Genomic DNA, 26,391 nt, shown 5'->3' on the forward strand with positions numbered 1-26,391 from the left:
AGCATTGTTTAATAAAATTGAATTATAGCACATTAACTTTCTTGAAAAACATTACTATGTATAAACTATATACATTTTAAATAAATTCTTTAACACATTTGTTTTGAACATTATTTGGTTAAAAGAAATGTTCATTTAAAAAAATGAAAAATTATCTTCAGGTAAATTTAAAGTGCTTTGTAAAACAGTAATAAAATTTCTGAAGCTAGTTATGAAGTTTTTTCTCATTTTTTGTTAAAAGTCAGGAAAGCGTGTATGTACCACAGGGACTGACTTAGGCTTTTGGCAATAGAATGTGCAGCCTTATGTTAATACATAACATATACAAATACCACTTTTTAATATTTTGCAGATTATCCATAGAATTCAGTTTTTAAAAGTTGTCATACTATCTCCACAATCAGGAGTAATTGTAATGTTTTTTTACTGAATTAAAATTTATTACAACCTAATTAATAACAAAAAACAGAAGCAACAAATCATTACTAGTGCATGTTTAACGTGTATGTACATTGTACCAAATCTCTATTGTGGTGTGTATGATGTGTATACTCGTCACGTAAAGTTAATATCAAAAATCAAGATTTCAATAAAATGAAGAAAAAAAATATTTGATAGTATGTTTTTTTTATATTACCATCGACACTCCATGAGGTGCCGGGTATCATCTACTTCATCGAAAGCCAATACAGTAAAACCTCCAGGAAAGACCACTTCTGTGTAGCGACCTCCTCTATTATTTATTGAAGTTAAATTTTATTCATCAATCCAGTTTTCATGATGCCATCACAAGTGGCATTTCTGCGCAAAGGAAATGACACCGAGTAAAATTAAAATCGTTTACGAAAAAACATGTGCCTTGATAACATTTTGAAGTCATAGGAAGTAATCCCTAAGAACAACCAATCTCCTTTAATGGCCATTTTACTGTGGAACAAAGAGCAGTCGCTCCCCCCCCCCCCGAGAGGTTTTACGGTAACTCCAGCAATACACCGTCTGCTCGAAAAATGGAATCCATATGCAGTCAAGATACTGGTGTACGCTTTGTGTGGTATCATAATTCAAGGAATACCACTGAAATAAATTGAAATTCTTAAAATTATTTTCTATTTTTATGTAGTTTATTATAATTTGTATTTCAATTGTATTATTCTTACTTTGTATCTTATTTACTTTATTATATTTTGATAATTGTTCACAAGTTTCTAATAACAGTAACCTTTTCAGATATGAATAGTTAATTTTTTATTTATTAAAAGTGTAATATCCGTAGTCATTTTATGTAAAATTTATAACAGGACCATTTATCCTACTTCCGACGTGTATACACAAGAGATGAGACAGACTCGGTCAGATCTTGGGATCGTTTACTGAAAAATGGTTTTGGGTGGACTCGTGAATAAAATTTGCATTAACTTTTTTCTTACTTTACTAAGACATTCTTACATGAAGCAGCAGAGCAAAATAAAAATAAATTCTCAAACCTAACAGTTTACTAAGAGAGTTTCTGATTTGGAATCTTACAAAAGTTAAATGATGATGATTCCTCTTCACCATTTCTCTTTCTCATTCAATTCTACTTTTTTCTCTTTGTTTTTTGGTTTACAGGCTAGTTATTAGTGGTGCAAAAAAAATTTTAATGACTCCTTTCCTTGTTTAGACATCAAATGCAGAGTGGCAACACTGCAAATTTGGGCCTTTATTCAACGAATATCTCGGACAAATTCTGAGTAACCTCGGGCTCGAATTAAAATTTTTCAGGTTAATGCTGCTCGGATCTCCAAAAGTGTGTTCAATCTCATCTATAGTATACACATCATTGCTTGATTTTAATTTTACAATCTGAGGGGGGTTTCTGAAATTAAATATTGTTCTTAACTGATGAAGATAAACATAAAAAACTTATCTCATAATTCAAAAGTAAATTATCGTCTTCTAACAGTCAACAAAACTTTGATACAGCAAAAATCTCTTTAGCAAAATGAGTAGTAAGTTCAATACTGTAAGTTCAACTCTGAAATACAGCTAAATTGCTAATGATCAATCATTTATAACTGCACTGCAGTTTTCATTCATACGTCGTAAAATGAGATTTATGTGGCAATTAAGTAATTGGCAACTATTAGAATTTTTGACATGATTTAAATAATTATGATTACAAACTGAATTATAGTACATACAATAATCTTTTAAAAATGTTAGAAACATTCTAAACTCCTTTTACCAAAAATTCACTTCACAATTAAAACTATGTGGATGTTATAAGAAACATACATTAAATGCATTAACTCCTCAAATGGTAACAAGTTTGTCATCTCAGATATTGCTCATGTGTTTTCCAAGGTGTGCTTGACATCCATTCCTGAATGCACATCACTAACTTTAGGAACGTCAGCGTTTTTTTCTAAACGAAAGAGTTCTTTTTCTGTTTTGGAATCTAAGTTTTTGGGTATCACATTGAAGTTTTTTGAGTCTTGTTCACAATTTTTAGAATACAAATTCAAACTGGAAATATCAAGAATATTGTCTTGTCCTTCATTCTTATGGAAAGCATTTATTTTAAAAGGAATTTCTGAGATAACAAAGTTTTCATCAGAGGAAGATTTTAATATATTATTATTTATTTGCTCTTCGTCATGTGAGCTTGTAGAATCTGGAGAATCAATGAATTCATTTTGATTTCTTCCGTGGCTAATGTGATCTTCCTCTGCATTTGGAATCCCTGAAAAATTGGAATGTTTTAATATTTTATCACAAATATCCATAATATCCATATAATATTTTATCACAAAATGTAATGAATAATACCAATCTTTCAATTTTTAGCAGTTAACTAATGTTAATCCTAAGGTGGTATGAAATTCTAACACAAATATTTCAGATATATTTCATAGTGTTTTTTTATGTACGCCTTAAAAACTAGAGACTAACATTTTACAACACATTTTTTAAATTAACTCCAACATAAAATTTTACATTTTTCTGGAAAAATTCATTAAAAGTTTTATGCATATACTAAAAAAATAAACATTACAAAAGATTAATTCGTTTTAGCAACCACAAAAACATTAACAAGGATCAAATTATTTTTTACTGAAACAGGGCACAGCACACAAATGCTTTATTGATTGATTTTTAAAAATTTAATAGAAAATCTATCTTGTAATTTATTATGTTTTTTAATTTATTAAAATGCTTAATTTATTAAATACTTAATCAATAACTTTTAATAAATTAACTTTTAAGAGAAAAATTTAAAATTTTATAATAGCTATACTTGAAAAACTTATGGACAATTCTTGCCAAAAATTATGAAACATTAAATATTGTGGATTTCTTCAAAATTAAGCATGAAGACAGTTTGAATTGTTGAATAATAATACAATTATATATGTAATTAAAAAATGTGTTAGATTTCTCACCGTGGGATAAGATAGAATCATAATTATAAAGAAATTAGTATACTAATAAGTAAATAGTTATATCATAAGGAAATTAAATTGTAAATTAAGATATTTTAGATGTGTATATTTTCTGAGGGTGAAATGTTAATTAAATATATCAATTAGGTACACTTACAGAAAAATATTTAACTGGCAAAATACTATGTATTTAGTTGTGATACCTGCAGATATTGAAGAATAAACAAAATATGTATTTAAGTTATAGTAAACTTTTGAAATTTTTACCTAGTTTTGAAGTAATATATAATATTTTATGTATTAGCATTACCTTATGGCATCTTTGTGCGTATTCGAATTACATGACATCTCATTATGGCAACTTTTTAATAATTTCATAGCATACCACAAAACACAATAAAGTAGGTAATAGTAATAACATTAAGGTAATTAATTCTAATGCGTAAAAAATTTAGCTATAGATAACATTTATTTTATTGTTTCTTGATTTTAAATGTGTGTTATTGATTAAGTAAAAATAATAAAGAGATAAAGTAGAAAAAACAACCATAAAATGCTATTTGCATCAGAAAATAAAAGAATAATAAAACCAAATAAAAGAAATAGAGCCTCTTTCTAATGACGTAATAGTGTTTGAAAATGAAACAGAGTGAAGTTAGTAGAAGAAGAGAAAAATGATACTTTTGATCTGCTGACAATGACATATTTGTATCTCTGTATTTAGAAAGAAAATGTATTAATAAGGTGACCAAAGAAAAAAAAACTCCTCTGATTTTTGTAATTAATGGCCAGACTTACACAAAATGAAAAACGAATCTCAATTAAAAACTTTTTCATGCATCGATTAACTCTTGTATCTAGTTTCAACCCTTTTGTCACGACCTCATTTTGGCGAAATTTGTTTAAAAATCCCAGAATTTTTTAAGAGTATTTCATTTTTATAAGATTCTAGATTGGATACCACATGGATTAGTTTAGTAAAAAGATGAAAATAGAAATCGAAAATTATTATGTGCAAAAACACTTTTTAAGTAATAAGAAAAACACTTGAAATTTTAGCAAGAAAAAAGTTTAGTTAGGAAGCATTTATCCAACGTTTTAATAAAAATATCAATATGAGACTTAATTTATTTAAGTTACATGAATATAAATATCAATTTGTGATTTTTGAATCATACGAATACGCAACTAGAAGTTTAATTTTAAAGTCACATTAATGCGATTATATTAATATTATTCACTTAAATACCCAAATATTTTATTCCACGTGGCTGCTATTTATGACAGATCAAAGGTACATGTAAGACTGAGATTAACATTTAATACCTGTAAAGAAATACTGTTTTCTTAACATTAAGGACAAAAAGAATTTATATTGATAGCAGTATTCTCTAATATATATTAAATCAATTTTTTTCAAAAAAAAACTTTTTTTTTAATTTATTAACTTTTTGTAATATTTTATAGATATAACAGCATCTATAAGGCAGAAAATAAGAAAATTCTAATAGATAATAATCTAATAGATAATCTAATAAAAATGAATTAGAATCGATAATCAAAATATTTTTCAGAATTTGCAAGATTTGTTTATAGGAAAAATATTGGACTTTTAACTATCTCAAATCAAAATCTATGTTTTTCTATGTTTTTTTCCTGTTGTATTTACATTACATTTTCTAATACTTCAAGATTGATAAAATTCACTAATTTTTCACGATTCTCCATGATTTCCTAGCTTTTTGGTCACCCTTAGAAAAAAATATAGTACATTTTTAAAATATTAATTTTTCATTCTTTAATTTTTCAACACTTTTATATGTTTAGAACTATTTCGAAAAATTAAAATAATTAAGATATTGTAAAAGTGAGTGAAATGATTTATTATTGTTATGCTGTGTCAGAACTTGATACTGAATCTATTTTCAAGAAAAACTTAGATGGTTAACTCTGCAAAAAATTTTATTTTCAATCTGACTATTCAACTAAACAAAATTTATATTAGTATTGTTTTCTGTATGCTATTGACAGGTACATCAAAATGTACACTTTTGAATAATATGTCATCACTCATGTATAATTATTTTACTTAATTGTAAAGAATAAAAAAGTAGTTTCTATAAAAAAGTAGATAAGTTATTCATTAAAGGTTTTACATTATTTTCTTTTTACTATCTTTATTATTTAATAATTTGAAAATTTGTTTCAAAAATGAATTATAAAAACAATATAAGCAAAAAATTAGAGTTTGTTAGAGAGAAATTAGAGTACAATATAGAACAACATTTTATTTCACTTTAGCTTCAAATTATCACTTAAATTGGAAAAAAAATTATTAGTAGTAAAATATTTGCTATATCTCTTTAAATACTTTCCTTCACAATAAAAAATCTATATAGAAATACAAAGGCACATTTATTAATAGAAAAAGAAAACTGCATTGGGTGTAAATATTATTTTAAAGATACTAAACAAATTTATATAAAACATGCTGTTCACATCCAATTAATAATTTTCCGCTAAAACTTTTTGCCTGACATTAACTAAACTCAAAACCTTTGTTCAATTTGGGTAGGGAAAAACATGCAGTATAAATTGTTAATCTTACACTTGGCAGCAGTTTCATGTGAAGATTCCAAACTAGGTTCACTGCTGAAGAAAAAGATACTGAAATTTAAGATAGATACAAGAAACAGAGAAATAGTATGAAAATAGATAAGTTTGATGAAGGATAAAAACTTGCTTAACATTGAATTGCATTTTATTAATAAAAAACACTTATCTCGAAAAAATAAAATAAAATAAAAATCTGTAAAAATCAGTCTTGATATTCTTAATCGAAAAATTATATAGAAGAACAATTGAAAATAAACTACATTGATGTATTATGAAAATATTAAAATTTCATGATCAATGTTTTCTTGTTTAACTCTCAATAAAATACCGAATTTTAGAAACTGATGTAGAAAATAATAAAAGTATAACTACACAGAGGAAGGTAGTCTCTTTCGAAACTAGTTAGTAAATGATAAACATGAAAATCATGTTAAACACAATTAGAAAATATATAAATGTAGGAAGCATATTAAAAACAAAAGTTATGAGTGGATTTCATGTTGTCCTAGTAATTAATTGAAATTAAGTGCTTAACTAATCAAATTATGAAATTATTTAAACTACAACATAAAAAATGTTTTAAAAAAATGTAAAACCCAGATAATTATGCTTTACCTCTCAAAATTTCAAAAATTGCTAATAACTTTAATGCTTTAACTCTACTTTTCAATTATGACTATGAAAAAAATTCTTTAGCAAAAATCATGAAAGTTAGCAGCTATGCTCTTTTGCAATTTACAATCATATCGCACAAGTTTATCTAAAAATACCAAATAATACTTATCTAAAGCAAATTAAGAACTTTAAAAATTACATTAATAACTAGAGATCATTATATAACTTTTTATACAGTATTTACTACAAATAAAAGTGTAGGTAAACTGCAAACATAAAAGAAAATTGAGAACAAACTTTTGATGCTCATTTTCATCACTAACTCTTCCTTCTGGCATTTGTAATTTAGATAATTCCAAAGCAATAAGATAATCCATATTAGGATCAACAACAGCTGTGACTTTATCAGAGCCTGAAATTTGAATAAATAGATATTTACAATGACATAGGTTACAGCTTGGTAGCAGAATTTACAAAAGCAATCTGCAGCTCTATTTTCAAAAGAAAAAAAAACTATATGTTGTTAAGATTTAATTTGAATTTTATACAATCATACTTTAGCTTTGCCTAAAAGGAGAAGAAACAAATACTTATACTAAATGGTATAAAAAAATCAGAAAGAAAGGTTTAACCTACAAATGATAATATTAAAATGAAATATCTTTATTTTAAAATAATAAATTAACAGAAGTGTAATTTATGGTTTTCTGATTTGAGCCTATTAGAAGTTTCTTCAAATGAAACTCATTTCTGAAGAAAATATTCATTAAAAAAATATTCTTCAGTCTCTTTTCCTCCTACATAAAAAAAATCCTCCTACTCAAAAATATTCCTGCGATATTCACAAGCATGATAGCTATAAGAATCCAAAAATATGTTAAAAACAAAAATAGAATGAAATTTATTTTAGTAGAAAATCACTACAGCTAAAAAAAAAGGCAGAAACATATCTCAGTAATAACGTAGTAATAACTTTTTGTCAACGTAAATATTAATTATATACTATAATTACTTGAACTCTTTAGAACATTCCAATGCTTGCAAGATAAAGAACAAAATTCATGGATATCACCAGTTCTTTTATTTTTGACTCTGGGTCTTTTACAGCCTTCTCGAGAACAAGTACCTAAAGATACAATAATGAGTGATGAAAAATAAAATTATTTAAACTTTAGTTTTTGTTAAAAAGATTCTGCTCAAGTGTGAGATTTTTATATTGCATTCATAAAAAAGAATACCAGCATAGCACTGAAGTAACAGTTTATCAAACTAAAATTTGTAATATAGTCAGTAGTTAGAAGAGAGAGATAAAGAGAAAGAGAGATTTCAGAATTTTTATTCTTGTTACATTATTTAAGTTAGTACATAAATAGTTCCAAGATTTAGATAGATTTGAGATTATAACTTTTCAGATAGTGTGTAATTTTAAATACCTGTAATACAGTTTATTAACTGGTTTACGAATATTTATGTTCACATCACTAGACATAATATAATCGTAAATTATGAGAGTTCACATGAATTCAAGAATTTACAAGTCAACAAGAAAAGCAAAATTATCTTGGGTTTTTATAATAAATGGCCTTAAAATATTGTGCAGTCACATTTTGCCTAAATTATTTTTTATCTTCACAAATAAACAATAAAAGTCTTTGCAATTCAACCTGTTTAATAAGTTTCATAAGAAAAAATCATTATTTGCCTAAATTAAACTTGAAACAAACATAATTTACCTAAAACAGATGCCAGGACTGAATTAGCAATAACATCTTCATCACTGTCATAATCAGGCCAATCACAAACTGCTGCAACATTTGTGTGTTTACCTTGTCGGTTAATAACCCAGGGATCATTCGGATCAACATTCTCTAACGAATCTAATAATCCATTCATCTGAAAATAATTTAAAAAAGACTTTTAAGTGATCCTTTTGTCTAGACATTGCAAAAATTTATTATATTTAGTCTTACATTTCTTAGACTTAAAATATTAACAACAAATAACCATGAAATTGAAATATAACAACTAAAATCCCTTGATAACTTCAATATATTATTTTCTTTTAAATCTTCTTTTCCCAACTAAATGAACACAACAAAGAATAATTATAATCAACCAATTAGTTATTGATTATAATTATAATCATAATTATAACCAAATATATCGAATTAGTGTAAGTATAATAATTAAGTGTTGATTTAATACAATCAAAGATATAAATTGACCAATGAGAAACAAAATTAACCAGTCGGAAGGGACAAATCAAAATTTTGTTACAAAGTAATATAAACTATTTTAATTTAACTATGATAATCTTCTTATAACGTTAAAACATAAGCAAACATTAAAAAAAGACTTTGCTATTTATTGCCCTTACAGTTAGCACAAAGTGTATAATCTAAAAGAAATCAAAATCTAGAATTTTTGGTAGAATAAAAATAATTCTTGAAATTTCTAGTTAGTTTAAAAACACTACAAAATTATTTAGTATAAAGTTTAGGAGTTTTAGCATTTAATAATTGAAAAAAATAACAGTTAGGTAATTGACTTGTTAAGATGTTTCTTAATTTGGCATAAAGCACATTATAATTATAAATAATATTTGTATTACTAATGATAAATTCTGTGATAAACCCAAATAATATATTTCTGAGCAATTGCAAAATGAGAAGCAGCACTCTTCAAAAAAAAATAATAATAAATAAGTGTATCAATATTTTAATACAGCTTATGTTCAGTAACTGTAAATATAGAGTGAAGGCAGAAAGTGAACATTTTATATAATCATCTCCACCTAATTACATGTCAGAAAAATCAAATAACCTTCTAAAATGAATAAAATTTAATAAAACAAAAAATTTTATATGAAACCTCTGCTAAATTTCCTCATTCAAATGATTATTTATGGTTGCCAGTCTTCGCTTAATAGCATAAAAAAAAGATGAGAAATAAAAAAAGTTTTAAGAGTTGTTTCTCCTAGCTAGAATGGAATTTCAGTTAAAACAATGAGAATACAATACAATGGTCACTTCAATAAAAATTTCCTATTTATTTTCTGCTTCAAACAGTTGTCAGAAGGTAGTTAAAGTAATCAAATCTTGTAAGCAGTTTTATAGTGAATGAGGAGTTTTTTGTGACTCTTTGACACACTTCACTCTTATACCATTTAGAATGTGGGTATCTAAGAAATCTCTTCTGAGGGAAATTAGAGCATCATAGTGCATAAATTATACTCTTTGTTAGCATTGATTTATTTTTACATAAATTTTAATGTCATTTATACTTTATGAAATTAACACTGACTGTTCTAATTGTTTATCAATCATTAATATCAGTGAGTTTTATTTCTTTAAAACATTGTTCCATGCATTACACAGCAATTCAAAGTACAATTTCATTTTTAAAAAAAAGGATTTAAGATTTACTAATGCATTCTTCTTACAATCAAATGAAACACTTATTTGAATACAGTTAGCTGAAACCAATAGCATTTATTACTTACATCTTCAACAGGATCCATCCCCATTAGACCAGGTAAACGATTCCTTCTCTTTTTACGTTGGCTAGTTGGTGTTTCAGGAGGTGTCAAACCTTTATGAACTGCATTCAGCAAATCAAGTCTTTTTCTTTTAACAGATGTCGTCATTTGGACGACTTTGGATTGAGGAGTTTGTAGATAGACATGAGTAATTGACTCAGATAGCTTTTCCGTCACCTCTTCCAGTTCTTTCTGATAAACAGATATTTAAAAATGTTTTTATACATCGATAAAATTTAGAAAAAAAATTTAATAGAATAAAACACACTTTACAAATAGTAATATAACATGTTACATATTTTAACCCCATATTAGCATGCATCTGTTGCCAAAATCATTATCACAGAAATTTAACTAATACAATAGAACATCGATCGATTATTCCTTAAAAGATATTTTGTGAACGATAGATATGGGAAAACTATGAATGCAAGTCAATATAAAATACCGAGTAGAAAAAGTATGAATAATAAAAAAAAGTGGATTTGAAAATAAATTTAAAATCAGTATAAAAAATTTTAATTGAAAAGTGTACCTACTTAACGTAAAAATTTTTACAATATAAAATAAATATGAATATACACATTTATTTTTTTTAAACAAATGAAAATTTTGGTTTAAATACACTCATTTATGACATATTTCTGTTCTTTTCCTGTAAATTAGTGTGAATTCAGGAAGTTTTTGTCTCTAAGGCATTCAGACCTTCTGCAAATGTTGGCTCTGGTTGTGGTTCCATTACATCATTTTCATCGTTATCATTTTGATCTTTTTTAGTTTCTGCAACCATTTACTCCACTGGTATTAGACCACAAAGTTCAACATCTTCAACAACATGCATAAACACCAAATGTGATGTTTGAGATGTTTCCTCCAAAGTGTTACAAATTCTCTTTTCTTCTTCATCATTAGTATCAGTAATAACTATTTTCATCGCAAAACAAAATGATTGACTTGTGTTTGGATGCTTATAAGAAAGGTGATCTCCTAAGTAAGGAAAGCGGTTCAACTTATTCTTTTACATAACAGGCTCAGCTTTGTGTATGATTGAGAAAGGGAAAACCTTTTTACATGCTTATGAGCCGGTTTTTGTAAATATCTTGAGCTGTGATGAAACGGCATTATGAGGAAAGTTCGGTTAATAGTTAACTTAGCTTTCGCCACAAAATAAAAAATTTCACTACTTCCAGATTTGTCCATTCCAGATTCTTATTCCTTTAAAAACCTAAAATGAACAAAATTAATTCCGCAACATAAAAAGTTAAGAATTAGTTTTGCTCAATCCCAGCTTTTATTGAGTTCTAAATAAACTCTTTGGTATAATTTAAATGTATGCATATTTAAAGAATTTTTGCTAATGCGGAACTAAATTAAATTTTTTAATAGTGAGCAATGTAAAACAGTTTGTTTAATTTAATTTTTTCAACTAAATTTAATACTTACTTGCAGATATTCAAATATAGTTTTATTATATCCATTATCTTCTAAATAAAAACCATGTACATATGTGCCGCACAAGATACGCCTTGCTCGAAGAAGCTCGTATATTGCGTCTTCTAAAAAGGAAGTGTCTGCTTCGGGTGATGATGTCATAGCTAAGGTTGCCACTAAAATATTCATTTTTTCTTGCATGGGCTTCACAAATGTCTCTTCATACTAAATTTATAACAGCAATAAAAAATTATTAAAAGTTTGTGACTACAATGCTTGAATTAAGAAATATAACAAATATTTTCTTTTATTAATCTTTGAAGAGGATAAAAAATGACTACTTCCCCAGTTAATTAACTTCTATATTATTACTGGCTAGTGAAAACATTAAATAAATATGTTTTCAATTTAAAGTTAAGCTACATTCATTTATAAGGTTTTTAAAATTATATATAATTACAGAAATTCAAAACAGAAATGTAAGTGAAAATGATAGGTAAAGTAGTTGATATTTTTTTTATTTTTTTTTTTAAATTTTGTCGATTTTTATGATTTGTTATTTTCTATCATAACTTTATAATTGGTAATAAAATTACAAGACTATATGGCACAAAAAAAACTACTTCCTTTTTTTCAAAAATTTAATAATTGATTATTAAAACAGATATAAAAACCTTTGAAATATAAATACATATGTAAAATGAAGGTTTGTCAAACATTTTGAGAATTTCAATTGCATAAAAATTAGTTATATTCATTCACCATATTTTTCAATCATTAAAGACAACAATAATGGTATTTAATGAAAAACAAAACATAAAAAAATAATAACTTAATAATCCTTTACACAAGGAAAACGTAAATTTTAGTAAAATAATTAACAATGTTTTCAAACATTTTCCAAACCTTACAGAACTCTTATAAATCCATAAACATTAAAAATTATGAAAAATTTATTATCTAGTAAAATAAGTTAATTCTAAAATTTTAAAGAAAAACTTAAGTGAAAAAAAATATAAAATCAATGAATTGTTAAAACTGATTCAAGACACTACAAAAGAATGTAAAAGTACAAATCAGTGCCATTCAATTAATAATATTAAACATTCTAATACTCACTTTGAATTTATTTTCATGATTTTTGAATCTTGTATAATACTGTAAAAATCTTTTAAGCTCCTGCATATGTTTATTATGTTCTTCAGCCTAAAATTAAATTTATCTCAATTAATACCACATTTTGCTGTTTTAGGAGACTTCATAACTATATTTATACACATTATTAAAGAAAATTGAAATATTTTAGAAAAATATAAATTGGTATCTATAATTATTTATCAATAATTTTTTCAGGCTTTTAAAGCAATGATTCAAAATTCTTTCATTTTAAAAAACATCTTAATGAAATTCAATTTACTACAAAAAATACTCCAAAGATATTTTAACAGAATAAGAATTGTGAAAGTAAATTGAAGAACTAACTTAATAGCTATATCATTTTCATTCACAAAGCAATTATTTTATGAAAAGTTTATAGTTATTAACTACTCTTAAACAAGCAGCATATACCCAGATCAACAAACACTTGACCAAAAATAGGGTTTTATCAATAATTATTTATTAGTACTTAATTTTTATGAACAAGAATATTTAATTTCCTTTTAAATATATCACTATAAATCTAAAACATAATTCACACAAAATAATTTTTGCACCCATTTAAACAATATACAAAGCAAAATATTGCAATGGTGTCGCCGAGATTCGTATAGTCATCCAACAACAGTAAAGAGCAGCATTGATAAGTCCAACCTCAAGCTCAAAGTAATTCCATATTCCAAAACTCTAGGACCAAACTGAGAGACTTACTTCAACTTTGTGCACGCACTATGACAGAACCATCTGCTTGATCATGGTCAAACGATACCCAATGGTATATGGGTTTCTTTCACATTCAACTACTGTCTTGTTTACACCATCGTTGTTCAATTTCATAAGGAAAACTAGAGGGGAAACTTATTTTCAGACTAACCCTCGTATTTCAATAACCACTTATCCTATACAACCTTAATTAATAAAAACACAATGTATAAAAGCTGAAACAATAAGCTTTATATGCTGTGTTCTGTTTTCTAACACAGCAGCACAACGATGCCCTTTGTTCATTGGACAAATTTCTTTCTCGTGACTTCTAACTAACAAATAAAAAAGGTAATTTACTTCATTTATTAGAGCTTCTGTCTTAACTTCTGCACGTTTTACAGCGTCATGACGATTGCACCTGAAATAGCCACCAGTTCCATAATTGTGTTTTTTCCATGATTCTAGACACACCCAACAAAATTCATACTTGCACTGAAATAAATATATAACATTGCTTTGTAAATAATCTGCATAATGCCTCATAACGGATGAATATTATGTGTGAAACAATAGTGAAACTGTATTAAACATTGATGAAGATGTGAATAACTGTTTTGAAGTATACATTTTTTAACTTTAAAAAAATAGCAATTGTGAAACTTTATATTACATTAGATTATAAGAGCTTAAAAAATCAAAGCTACAACAATGTCAAACCCAATTTTAAGTTCTGAGTGAAAACATGTTAGTTCTAGAGATGTACTAGATCCAAAAATTTTGTTGGGCCTGGGTACCGGGTGATAATAGGATCATATACCTTGCCAATTCCAGGTACCTAGCTAAAATTTTATTTGCTACCTGGATTTATTACCTGACTGGGTATTATAGCATTCATGTAAAAAATATAGCAAATTGAACAAATATTTTACATGATATAGCCCCAAGGAAATTTATTACATGTTTTTATTTTTAGATGAGATTTTAGTATAATCTCTTAAACATTTTGATAATTGGTGAGAAATTTTATCTTATGATTAACATGGAACAGAAGATTCATATAGCACTTTTGCAGTCCTTAACGTTCGGGTTCTAAAAAATATTTAAAATGGATAATGCAATGCAATAAGAAAAATTATTTTAACAATCAAAGATGTTGCTCTTAAACAGTAAAAACACATAGTAATAATATTATTAAAACTCACTTTAGTACATTTCATGTGGTTACACCCTTCAGTGCGTTGGATAGGACATTTGCAGTTAGGGCACGGCTTAGAGTTTGTAACTAACCACAGTGAGTTTTCAGCTTGTTCTGTCTCAACATAAGTATTTTTTACTAAAATGGACAAAAAAGAAACAAGAACGATGAATTTGTAAAAAAATTCGAAAAATAACAAATAAACAAAAATTAGGCGATATAGTTACATATGAATAAACAATTAAAATAAATACATTAAAAAAAATAGAGTTAAAAAATTTAACTTTTCACTTCAAGATAAATTCTTGATGTGAATTTATCTCAAAATTTGATCTTAGATTAAATGTCAATGAGTTTTCAATTTTTCCTGTGTCAACAATTAATTAAATTTAATGATGATACCAATTAAGCAAACTAACTTAAATATTTAATTTTAAATACTTTAGCTAAAAATCTTTTTAAAAAAATAAACTTCTGATACATTACCAAGATATTTATAATTTTTTTTTAAAAAAATAGCAATACATTAAATTTTTGAAACAAAATAAATATTTATTAATCAGAAAAATCTGTAAAAAAATTTTCAGCATTAGTTACTTTCTTAATTAATTAATTAATCAAAGATTTTTTTTTTAATTTAGTGGACAGAAAATCATTGATTAATAAATCCTCTTCCTAAAAAACACTTCTGCTAAGTGAAGCACATTCTAATTTTTTTTAATACATACGCATTTTCTTTTTTTTTTCTCAACTTTTTACAGCAAATAATGCGCTGTGATTATTCCAGATCACAAGAGATTTGTTTGATTCACAGTCTTTGTTCACAGATTCATTGATTAATCTACATTATTTCTAAGGTATTTCACACCAAATAATCAAAAGCAGAACCTTTTTTTTTACATTTAGAGAACTCCATTATTATCAACATCAAAAGTATTGCACCCACTATAATAGCATGCATTTTTAGTCACTGATATAAGATAATCTCCTACTAATCACTAGTTTAATTATGATAGGGTTGCTTCTTTTAAGGTCATTAGAAACAAAAACACTTTTTATCCTGCTTGACCTACAATTTTCTGTGAAATTGAAGTTTAATTAGTTCTGTTAAAAGAATCTGATTACGGTTCAGATTTTTAAAGTTTAAAAGTGTTGAGTATAAGATAAACCATAATAAAATCTTTCTCCTTTTCTTCTACCATTAAGAACCAAGGATAGCAAATCATGTATTAGTTCCTCTCTGAGCATTAAGACACAACCTACTCATTGCCCACTTCTTTTGCTTATTTTTTATCTATTTGTAAATTGTTTGTTGGGTTTGCCCTTTCCAAAATTGATTGATTTCTTTCCTTAATAGGGTTAAGAAGATTTTTCTGAGACACTAATTTTGTAAAAATTCATGTTTTGCAAGTCTAATTTTCGCAAGCACCATGTTCCAATTACTTCGAGCATACAAAGTTCTACTGCAACTTATAAAAATTTAATTTTAGAAACACTTCAAACTATATTATTGATGGTTAATGTTAGCCAAACAATAAGACGCTTCCTAAAAACTAAAGGAATGGAGTAAATCTTAGGTGAATCCTATGATAAATTATTCTTTTAAAGCAGAGTGTAAGAAACTTTTGTAATCAGAAACTTAATATTCTGCATACGTGGTTATGGTTGAGTAACTGCACAGTAATATTTAAAAAATTTGAAATTATATTCTTGAAAGCAATAGCATAACAGAGAGCAGAGCATGCATTCAAAAATTCTTATTCTTACATTCTTGTGGCTTGATTTCTGCTATTTTATTATGCCATTCCTTCCACTTCTCACAACCACAGGGAGCATGAGCTTCTCCCAAACATTCCCTAAATAACCATAAAATAAACTTTTTACTTGAGAGATGCCATAAGTTTTTAAAAGGAAGTAATAAGTAATTCATTTAATTAATGTTGATTTTTGATCAAATTGCAACATCTTATTCCCCTTTCAACATTTTCAAATTAGTTAAAGTAGTTAAATAGAAAATAAGCACTTACATTAAAGCATTAGAAAATAAGAAGAAAATTCAAGAAATGAACAAAAAGTAATTTTTAAGTACATAACATTTTTATCAATTTTCAGTTTACTTTTTATGTTAGAAAAGAAAATCATATTAATAACATGAAACTTAAAATATGTTACTAGCTTCGATATTCAGTGCATTAATTTAGCATAATTTTTCATTTGCAAAATCACTCTTGTTCTAATAGTCAATAAATATTGTAGAAGCTAAATATCCTGGCCTTTAAGTACCAAAGTTATTTGAGTAATTAATTTTAATGCAGATTAATAAAATCTAAACAGATATTTATATTTCATATAAATTATTTTACAGAAAAATAAAACTACCATTTCAATCAAAGCTGAAGGCAAGGAAAAAAAAAATTTGTAAGGTAAAGGTAATGTTTCCTTAGTGTTATTTTTTGTTATGTTATTTTTATTTTATTTTTTTTTTGTTATTGTTTTGTCACTTAACTTAGTATTGATATTTCAATTTAGTTTTGATATTTCATCTTTTCCTAAAAAAAACAATTACGCAGGGAAAACAATTATCATTAATTACCAGCAAAAATAATGTCCATTCCCACAATCTACTGAATGAGATAGTGATGGAGGAGTACTGAACGAAATAGCCAGTAATTCCTCACTAATTTTCTCTGTTTCTGGAAGTTTTACAGCCATAGCGCAGGCAGGGTAGGGGCACCATTTCATAGTTGGATTGCTTTCAACAAATGCCTAAGAAAAATTTTATTATTATTTGCATTACAAAGAAATCTTAAAACCAACAACTATTTACTTTCTAATACTAGGAATGGAAAATGAAATATGAAAAATACCTTAATATCAAATTGTGAGTATCTTTTAATCATCTCCTCAGAAACAATTTTTTCTATGACATCAACAGGAACGATGAAAGGGCATTCAAAGGCTGGACAGAGAATTTTCTGTGTATCACCATCACTTATTTTAATAGTAAGATACCTGTTTAAAATTGGAATCTAGAGTAAATAGGGCATTAAGTAAAAAAGTAATTTTCGTAAGGGCAATAGAATTTTGTTTTCATAATAAAATATTATGAAAATAAATTAATGCCATAACTTTTAATAATATTTAGAGACTTTAGTGGGAGAAGTTTTTAAGGAAAGCTCATATTTTAATCTTGTTTAACAACCAACATTATTTAATTTGTGAAGTCTTTTACTTATTCAGATCTCAGTAGATGAAGTTACTAAGTGAAAATCTTTGAGTGTTTTCTAAGTGGAAAAAGGTATACGGCAACAAAATGAACAGTCGTCGGCAACTAAACATAATTTGCATCAAAAAAAAAAACATTTTATGATAAAAATAAAATGTTACAGATAATACAAAAGTAAGCATCACATTCATTTTTTTATACTTAAAATATTAAACATGTACTATAAAATTTATAAAAACATAATATAAAACAGGAATAGGAACATAATATAAAATGTTTAACAGAAACTGACTATAATAACTTATATTTTGATTGCAGCTTACTCTTTCCAACATTCTTGACAAAACTGGTGTAAACAAGGTACTTGCAAGGTTTCTTCTGTAGACATATCTTTCATGCAAATACCACACTAGAAGAAATAACTCTTTCAGTTCTTTACTACAGTGTATTGTCATTATATGAACTATAAAAACGTTTAATATAATAAATTGTTTAATATGCTATTAAAACAAACCGGTGAAATCTAAAGCAATGAAGATGTATTTTCTGAAATTGTCATATCTTCATATACTTTATCGCTTAAAGGAAACATTTTTATAAAAATTTTCAATCTACGAATTACAAATAATAACATTCAAAAATTTCACAATATAATAGTTTGGAACACTAGAGATTTTTCAGGATAGTTCATTAATTTCACAGAACTCTCTAAAAACTCATTATTTTATCAATATTAGGACTATTTGTTACAATCCCATTCTCTGACTTTTATTCATAAAACTATTAGAAGTAAGCCTTACTTAAATGGTGAGTCAACTCCACATTTTTTCATTTTAAAATACAAGGCCTAAAATTCTACTGAGTATATTGTTTTCACTATTTTGCTTGATTTTTACATTTTCAACGGCAGTTAAAATAAGCTGGAGGTATGTTAATTTTAAAATAAGGCAAATATTATTATCATATAATGTAAGGCTATCTCTTCTTTTTAGAAAAAAAAAACATAGAGTCAACTCATTATTCAAATAAGACCTTTATATTTTAGAGGAGGAAAAATTTTTTGATATGATTGCCACCTAGTCAAATAATTTGGCTTTAAAACTATCTTTGAGGACCTAAAGACAATACTGGTGCATGCTTGCACAACACTACAGCATGTTAGATCAGAGAGTAGATGGTGGTAGTAATCACCCAGCCACCACACCAGGCTCCCCTGCATAGACTTTTCCGGCGCAGAAACAGCTGGGATATTACATAACATTTGATTCAAAACCATTAAGGACACAACTGGGGAAATAGCAGCATGATTAGACACCCAGCTTTTAGAGCAGAGGATTGAACCCCATTCCATAGTAGGCAAAGACTAAACCCACTACATTAACTAGGCTGCATTTTGAAATTTTGACCTATTTTGTTTTGGTGTTGAGTTCTGAGAAAAATATTTGTTCTTATTGGTATATATATTCTCTATTTCATACTAAAAAATCTTAAATACTTATCTTTAGAAACTTAAGTCTTACAAATATTGGTAGAGTCTATTACATGAAAAGATGTCTCCAAAAAGTTACATCAAAAGAGATTATACTAAGTATTACCCTTAATTCTTAAATATTTCAGTTGACGTCAAAATTACATAAATTTTATCAAGGATATTGCTTAACTTGTTAAAAAAAATATACAATAAATAAAAATTTATATACATCCATATACCATACTGAAAAAATTTAATATAAAAGCCTTATCGTAACACGAAAATTACTACCAAAGAAAGGATTAATTTTGTTCCACCAGTAATTTAGATCTAAGTAAAAACTTTATAGTAACATAAAGTATGGAAAATAAATAATAATAATAATAATGAGTACTAAATACCAACAATTGATATTAACCATTATTTCTTCCTTGACAACAACCGTGTGCACAGGGCTATTGAGAGTCTCATTGTGATATTCTTGCTGTATCTGTTCACAGCATGCTTTTAAAGAATCTTGGGTAGCTGAAAAATTCACTGCACTTGATGGAGGTGTTATGCCAACTTTATTGCAGCATGTAACGGGATCTCTCATCCAGGCATCCAGTAAACTCTGCCTTGACCACTCTGTTTGAAATATTAAGGTTAGTTCCTGGAGATTTTTATGAGAGTAAGTGATTTTAAATGTCATTTATATGAGCATTATATCAAGAGTAAAAAATGTTTTCAAAAGGACTAAGCTCATAATTTTAATAGCAAAAAATAAAGATTAAGTATTTAAAAAATAATAATTAATTTTTGTAGAATTCTCCATTTAAAATTGCTTTAAAATTGCTAACATTAAAAATATAAATTTAGTACTTGTATTTTATAATTGATATAAAGATCCAGTATTAAAAAATATATATATCAAATTCCTTGAGTATAGATCAAGATATTTGAAATTGTTTTAACAGTATAATAATTATTATGTAAATGTGAATACTTTTCTACAATTTTCTCACACCCATGGTGCTACATGGGGCTTTTATATAATGTGTATAAAATGAAAGGACAGACACACAAATACCCCTTTTTTTAAAATACCACTTAGAAACAAAGGATCATAGAATGCTATCTGTAGTTGCTAGAAGGAGTAGTAAAATATAATTAATGTACAGGGACAATAAATAAGACTTACTCTAGGTTTTTATTTTTATTGCATTTCCACTCATGTTACACATTTACGACAGACTGTTGTGGAAGCAGGATATTTTTCAGATATATCAGGATGTTAGAGAAGGTCCACACATTACACAACCATGGCGAAGTACCACCATTTTCAAGGCTCTATCTTTTAATGACCCTGACAGAAGTTCCATGAAACTTTGACCATGGACAGACAATGTAGACAGTGCATGAGCTGGTACCCCTCTCTCCAAATACACCACAACCAACAAAAGATTTAACATGCACCTTGCTGCCTATATAAACACCTGTTGTTTTGTTGGTTACCAGGATGAAACTCAGAACCCTCAGCTCTCCAACGAGCAGTTTGAGCAACGCCTTAATTGACTGTGCTCTCGGAGTTCCCATTTGAGAAGGTTCATTCTGCATAAAGTGTCTCCATCTCTTTGGTCAAAACTTTAAGCATCTGTGAAGTAGTATTATTAATCATGAATATGAAACATGTGGGAGGAGTGGAAAAACAGTAAAACTTAAATAACCTAAAAAGACTTTAGTTAATAGTTCTTATATATTGCAAATAATTTGCATACCCCTTAGCAGCTTGTTACTGCATGTTCTTATGTGACTTATTCCTTCTTTTTATATGCCTACTTTACCCTTTAATTTTTGACCGTTATTTTTAAGCTCCATATATGGTGGTCCATATTAATGTAGTATATATATATAAATTCACACAATTCTTTTATTAAAACAATTTATGGATTTTAAGAACCAGTATAAGAATGGATTTGCATAAATATTAAATGCAAGCCTCACAATTGAAGACCAAATCCATTTATCTCACTTGATGAAAATAAAACTTTTAAGTTTATGGTACACTAATTTTATTGAATATCAATGTGAATACAATAGAAATTGATGACTAAGTATGTGAAAAAGAGTGTGTTGTAAATAAGTCCAATAAACAATGAGAATTGAAGTGAACGAAAGAGTGGAAAGTTTAATACCAAGAGAGGAAAAAAAGTTACATAAATTAAATATATAGAGTGCTACAAAAAAAAAGGAAAAGACACTGTGAATGCACTGTATGTGTAGGCAGACTTTCTGTGTAAACTATCATTTTCAAATCGAATTGCTCTACTACGAGTTCCTCAAATCCAAATATAATGTAACTTTTTAAAACTCAGTATGCATGATTTTAAAACAAACAAAATTTGAAGTATACCATAATTTCGAAGTAGCACTTCAGCTGTGAACAATGGAACATGAAGCATATCACTGGTTTCTACTAAAAGTTGATCTTTGGCTTCGAGTAAATCTTGAGCTCTCAATCCACTTGTGATCTGAAAAATAGTACATCTAAGTGGTTTGCAATCAAGTGGTGATAAAATGTTAGAAAAATAGAAAAAATTATTACAAAAAAAAAAAATAGAAAATTTAACAAAAATCTTAAGAAAAAAAATTCTCAAAAGTTTGAGATTTCATTACAAAGAAAGCAGCCAAATTTTAGTCAGGTACCTGGAATCAGAAACCTTCCAGCACAGCTGCTGCAGATTATTTTAAATAAACAAATTGTGATAAATTTTTATGTTCCTTGATTATAGTCTTAATGGTATAGGAATTAATTCCAATTTTTTAGTATCAGTTTAAAAATTCAAGAGAAATTTGAAAAACAAAGTTTTTATTTATTAAGACCTTATACTTGGAAATTTCGTTACATATAGATTATATTAAGCTAAATTTATACAATAATCACTGTATAACTGTGTGGAGGTTGCAGACAAATCTGGATTTACGAAGATAGTATTACAGGTTCCCTCCATAAATTCAGCTACCAAGAGCAGATATAATAAATAATTAATATATGATTATATAAAAATTAATTTTAATGCAAGTCAAATGTTTTAAGAAATTATGGGTAATAAGATATGAAAATATCTTTTAAATCATCATTTTATAATATACAACTTTTAGTAGTGATTGCTTTCATCGCATTAGCTATTTAACTTATAAGGTTTGCAGTTTGCTGCAATATAAAAAAGCAATTAAAGACATATTTTTAAAAAAGTCAAAACTTTAAAAAAATTAATCTCAATAATACAATATGTCAATTAATCTAATAAATAAATGCAATGCTTTAATTGAAAATAACAAGGCAATATAATATTTAAAAAAGTTCTTAAATCAACTATGTAAAATACAGCATACCAAACTATAACATATAGTTTTACTCAGTAACATTAAAAAAATTAATTATAAATATAGCTTATTTTAATATAATAGTTGATATAATTGGATAATTTAAATCTAATAAATTAAATCCTTTAATTTTACTAACTTCTTCCTCAGCTTCTTCTGTAGATAGTGATTCCTTTAACACAGTTGTATCAAGCTAAAAATATGAAGTAGGAAATATGATTTAACAAAATGACACTTTATAAGTCTTTTTTTATAAAATAAGAGATTATAAAATAATGTCTTACAAAAAAAATCATTTTAGCTTCAAGAAACTGAGCAATATCTTCATGCTTATTCTTTGCTGCCAAATCACAAGCAGTTTCTGATGATTTATTCTCAACAAACAGGTTGGCACCATGAGAAACAAGTAACTAATAAGGAAAAATATTAAAAGAATATTACAAACGAGATATTAAAACTAGATTACTCATCAGACAAGCGATTGGCAAAAATAAAAAATAAAAAGTTTATAAAAGTAGGAACTCAAATTTTTGACAAGTTACAAAATACCTATTCTATCATTTGATTCTGGTAAATATTAAAACAATAATTTTTAGAATAATTTATATTATTTTAAAAAAAGCAGAGAGAGAGAAATGGTTGTCTTATTTTTAAAAAAAAATTTATAATCTTGATTTATCTCGATTTATATTTCTGGATAGTTGTGCTACTATACACATAGCATATTAAGTTTCAGTTAACAAATGTTTTTTGAGAAGTAATTTTAAGCAAATAGTTGAAACTGGAAGAAAAGTTACTCATTGCAGGGTAATATTTGTTTAAGAATAATATTTATTTTTTAAATTTTAACATATTAACTTTTTGAATTAAATTAATGTACCTGATGTCGATATATACATCTTAACATACTTAAAAATTTTGATACATGAAAAAAAATCAATCACCATTTGAATAACATGCTAGCTCAAGCAATAATTGATAACAGTAAACACACACCAACCAAACAGCACGATAATAGACCATATAGAATAACCCAGTAGCTTTAATCAGAAGAAAGAGTGCAAGGCTCACTGCCAAAGAAATCATCATCCATAAATCCAAAATACTCCCCAAAAGTGATTAACTCATTAAAAAAAAAAGATTAACTGTCAAATCTCCAATAAAGTGATTCAAAAATTTATGAACCAGCATGCTTACATTTTTATGGACATAGAATGAATAAAAAAAGTAACATGAGATACAAACAATTTAATCACCAAGTTGAGTTTGCAAATAAGAATGTATACATAATTATATTTGTGCTTATGAAATTGAATTTGACTAAAAATATTGTTTTAACTCGGAAAACTTTTTATTGCATTTAAACTCTTATTATCATCCAGTTGAATTGAAGAAGTTTGTTTTTAATGTTAAACTATCAACATACAAAATAAAATGATATATCAACTGAATACCTTTGCTGCAAATCCCTAAAATTAAATTCAAAATGCACTCCCATTATTACATCACTACTAAGTAGGTGCCGTACAGAAAAAAATAAAGAAATTGTAGCTACAGTATGTGTGCAAACATAGTAACCCATAATTTTCAATTTAAATGAAATTTTTAAAACTTTTTTAAAAAAATTAGGTTAAAAATATTTTATTTATTCACCTTCACAGAATAATTAAATACTCAGAGATAAAAATTAAATATTTATATTCATGTCTACAAACTTCTCTTAACCTTCTTAACTTTTTAAAAGTCACATTTCTATCCACATTTTTCTCCACATAGAAAAAAGTTTTTCTATAACATCATAAATAGAAATGGTGTATAGAGAAGACTGATTCTCCCAAATCAAGAGCTGTGATTTATGTTTTGCTACAAGGCTTTTGATAAATATGAATATTCTGGTGATATTATTAAAAATAAACAGCTCTCACTTGTTAAACTATTATTATTCTAGTTAACCTATCATTGTATATCCATTGCTAGTTAAACTATTATCGCAAATAATTTTGTTTTGTAAGAGAAATTTGCAACAACAAAAAATTACTTTAATAATTGAATATCAAATTATGCATACATGCCAACATAATGAAACAAAAACTTTCAATAGCATTTAATACAAATTAGCACAGAAACGATTCGACAGAAAAATGGAAATAAGTAGCTCTCTAAGCATAAACTGATCTGATGGGACTGTGATTGTTTACATGACTTTCTTCCTTTTTTTGTTGAGCCTCAGAGGCTTAAGAAAAGATTTTGGAAATGAAAAACAGTTTTACAATTAATAGATATGCAAAAAAATTTTGATCTAATGAAGAAAAACAAAATAAATTAATACTTCAACACATTTCATTAAGCCAGATGCTGCTGCAAAGTGAAGAGCTGTGTTACCCTCCTGCAAAGCAATATCAAATATTTAATGACAAAGCAATAAAAACATAATTAGCAAAATACACAGCAAAAGAATATAAGCCATAATTTATAAATATTCAAACTTTAATTTCATATTTTATTTTTATAATCGGCATAGAACAGCCTACCAATGTTCAACCCCGTAGCCTTGTAATTTTGAACCTAATCCAGAAGACAAGGGAACTCCCGGATCAAGTATTGGGGGAATTTATCTTCGTGGAGGACTTTTTGATTGAATTAACCCACATTTGCCTTACATAGAGAGGAAAACCACAAAAACCTCTCATGATCAGTGTAAGGTTTGCCACCACTAGATGGCGCTGCGAGATATGAGCAAAACTTAAGAATTAATTAATAAAGAATCTCTCGAGTAGATTAGAGTGGTGAGAAAAGGATTAGAGTGTGGGGGGAAGGAGCGAAGCGTTTTTTGACGATGTGATTTGTAATTATTCTATATACTTAATTTTATGTTTGTGATGTGGCATAGTATGTGTTTAAATAAATTTGTTTTATGCCAAGAAAGGTTTAGTGTGAAAATCATTTCACATTATGAAAATTTGAAAAAGAACCTGCAAAGTTAAGTGGCGTAGTCGTGCAAGAATGGAATTCTAGATGAAATTAGCTAATTAATTAGCAATTAGCTGAAACCGAAATATGGTTTCCAATCAAGGAAATGAAGGATTCCATTAGAAACCAGGTAAGAGGAGTCCACACTCACTAGTAAAATTTTAGTTAAATTTAAAATAATGGTAAGAGTGCATTATTATTAGCCTTGATTACTTTTGGAACTGTGAATAATTGGTATTAATTGTATGAAAATAATAAGTTACAGTTTAACTTATTGGGTTGATTCATCAGAATCGTATAGTTTTGATTCATCAGAATCGTATTAAATATTCGTTGTAGAAGGAATAATTTTGGTTTTCTGCCATAGAAAACATATTTTCATTTAGGTTTTCTGACATAGAAAACATATTTTCATTTAGGTTTTCTGCCATAGAAAACGCATTTTTGTTTTGGTTTGAAGAAAGAACGCTTTGTTCTAAATATATCATTGTTTCCAAAAGTTTTCAAAGGAGTATTTATGTTTCATCGAAAATATAAAGAATTTAATATTTAGTTCATAGTTTCTTTGACATCAGTTCAATTTATGTGGTGGAACTTTTGTTTTCAAAACAAAACAAAAAGAATAGATGCGTCAATCCAAGACGATAAGTAGTTTTTATATTTAGTTTACTAAATATA

At 26.8% G+C, this 26,391-nt stretch overlaps 1 protein-coding gene across 5 annotated transcripts in view; it reads right to left on the minus strand.

The window, feature by feature from the left end:
• Positions 1 to 830: 830 nt before the first annotated feature.
• LOC107440258 (ankyrin repeat and IBR domain-containing protein 1) overlaps positions 831 to 26,391 on the minus strand; it is a 36,830-nt gene continuing 11,269 nt past the window's right edge. For 3 of the 5 annotated variants that reach the window (XM_087165903.1, XM_087165902.1, XM_087165904.1), the window contains 19 exons: positions 25,073 to 25,129; positions 23,028 to 23,153; positions 22,883 to 22,936; positions 21,770 to 21,887; positions 19,796 to 20,004; positions 18,230 to 18,315; positions 17,548 to 17,692; positions 17,274 to 17,446; positions 16,448 to 16,536; positions 14,688 to 14,818; positions 13,843 to 13,977; positions 12,742 to 12,828; positions 11,635 to 11,847; positions 10,156 to 10,383; positions 8,387 to 8,546; positions 7,666 to 7,779; positions 6,951 to 7,065; positions 6,031 to 6,074; positions 2,129 to 2,722 (listed from right to left, as the gene is read on the minus strand). In XM_087165903.1, the coding sequence (XP_087022029.1) occupies positions 2,328 to 2,722; positions 6,031 to 6,074; positions 6,951 to 7,065; positions 7,666 to 7,779; positions 8,387 to 8,546; positions 10,156 to 10,383; positions 11,635 to 11,847; positions 12,742 to 12,828; positions 13,843 to 13,977; positions 14,688 to 14,818; positions 16,448 to 16,536; positions 17,274 to 17,446; positions 17,548 to 17,692; positions 18,230 to 18,315; positions 19,796 to 20,004; positions 21,770 to 21,887; positions 22,883 to 22,936; positions 23,028 to 23,153; positions 25,073 to 25,129 (2,679 nt within the window). In that variant the 3' untranslated portion in view covers positions 2,129 to 2,327. Of the gene's footprint in view, positions 2,723 to 6,030; positions 6,075 to 6,950; positions 7,066 to 7,665; positions 7,780 to 8,386; positions 8,547 to 10,155; positions 10,384 to 11,634; positions 11,848 to 12,741; positions 12,829 to 13,842; positions 13,978 to 14,687; positions 14,819 to 16,447; positions 16,537 to 17,273; positions 17,447 to 17,547; positions 17,693 to 18,229; positions 18,316 to 19,795; positions 20,005 to 21,769; positions 21,888 to 22,882; positions 22,937 to 23,027; positions 23,154 to 25,072; positions 25,130 to 26,391 lie in introns of all 5 variants that reach the window. The other 2 variants (XM_087165905.1, XM_087165906.1) reach the window with 1 other exon arrangement.

The sequence above is a fragment of the Parasteatoda tepidariorum genome, chromosome 6, assembly GCF_982258835.1.
Source record: "Parasteatoda tepidariorum strain Cologne lab strain chromosome 6, Ptep-v5.0, whole genome shotgun sequence".
NCBI lineage: Eukaryota > Metazoa > Arthropoda > Arachnida > Araneae > Theridiidae > Parasteatoda > Parasteatoda tepidariorum.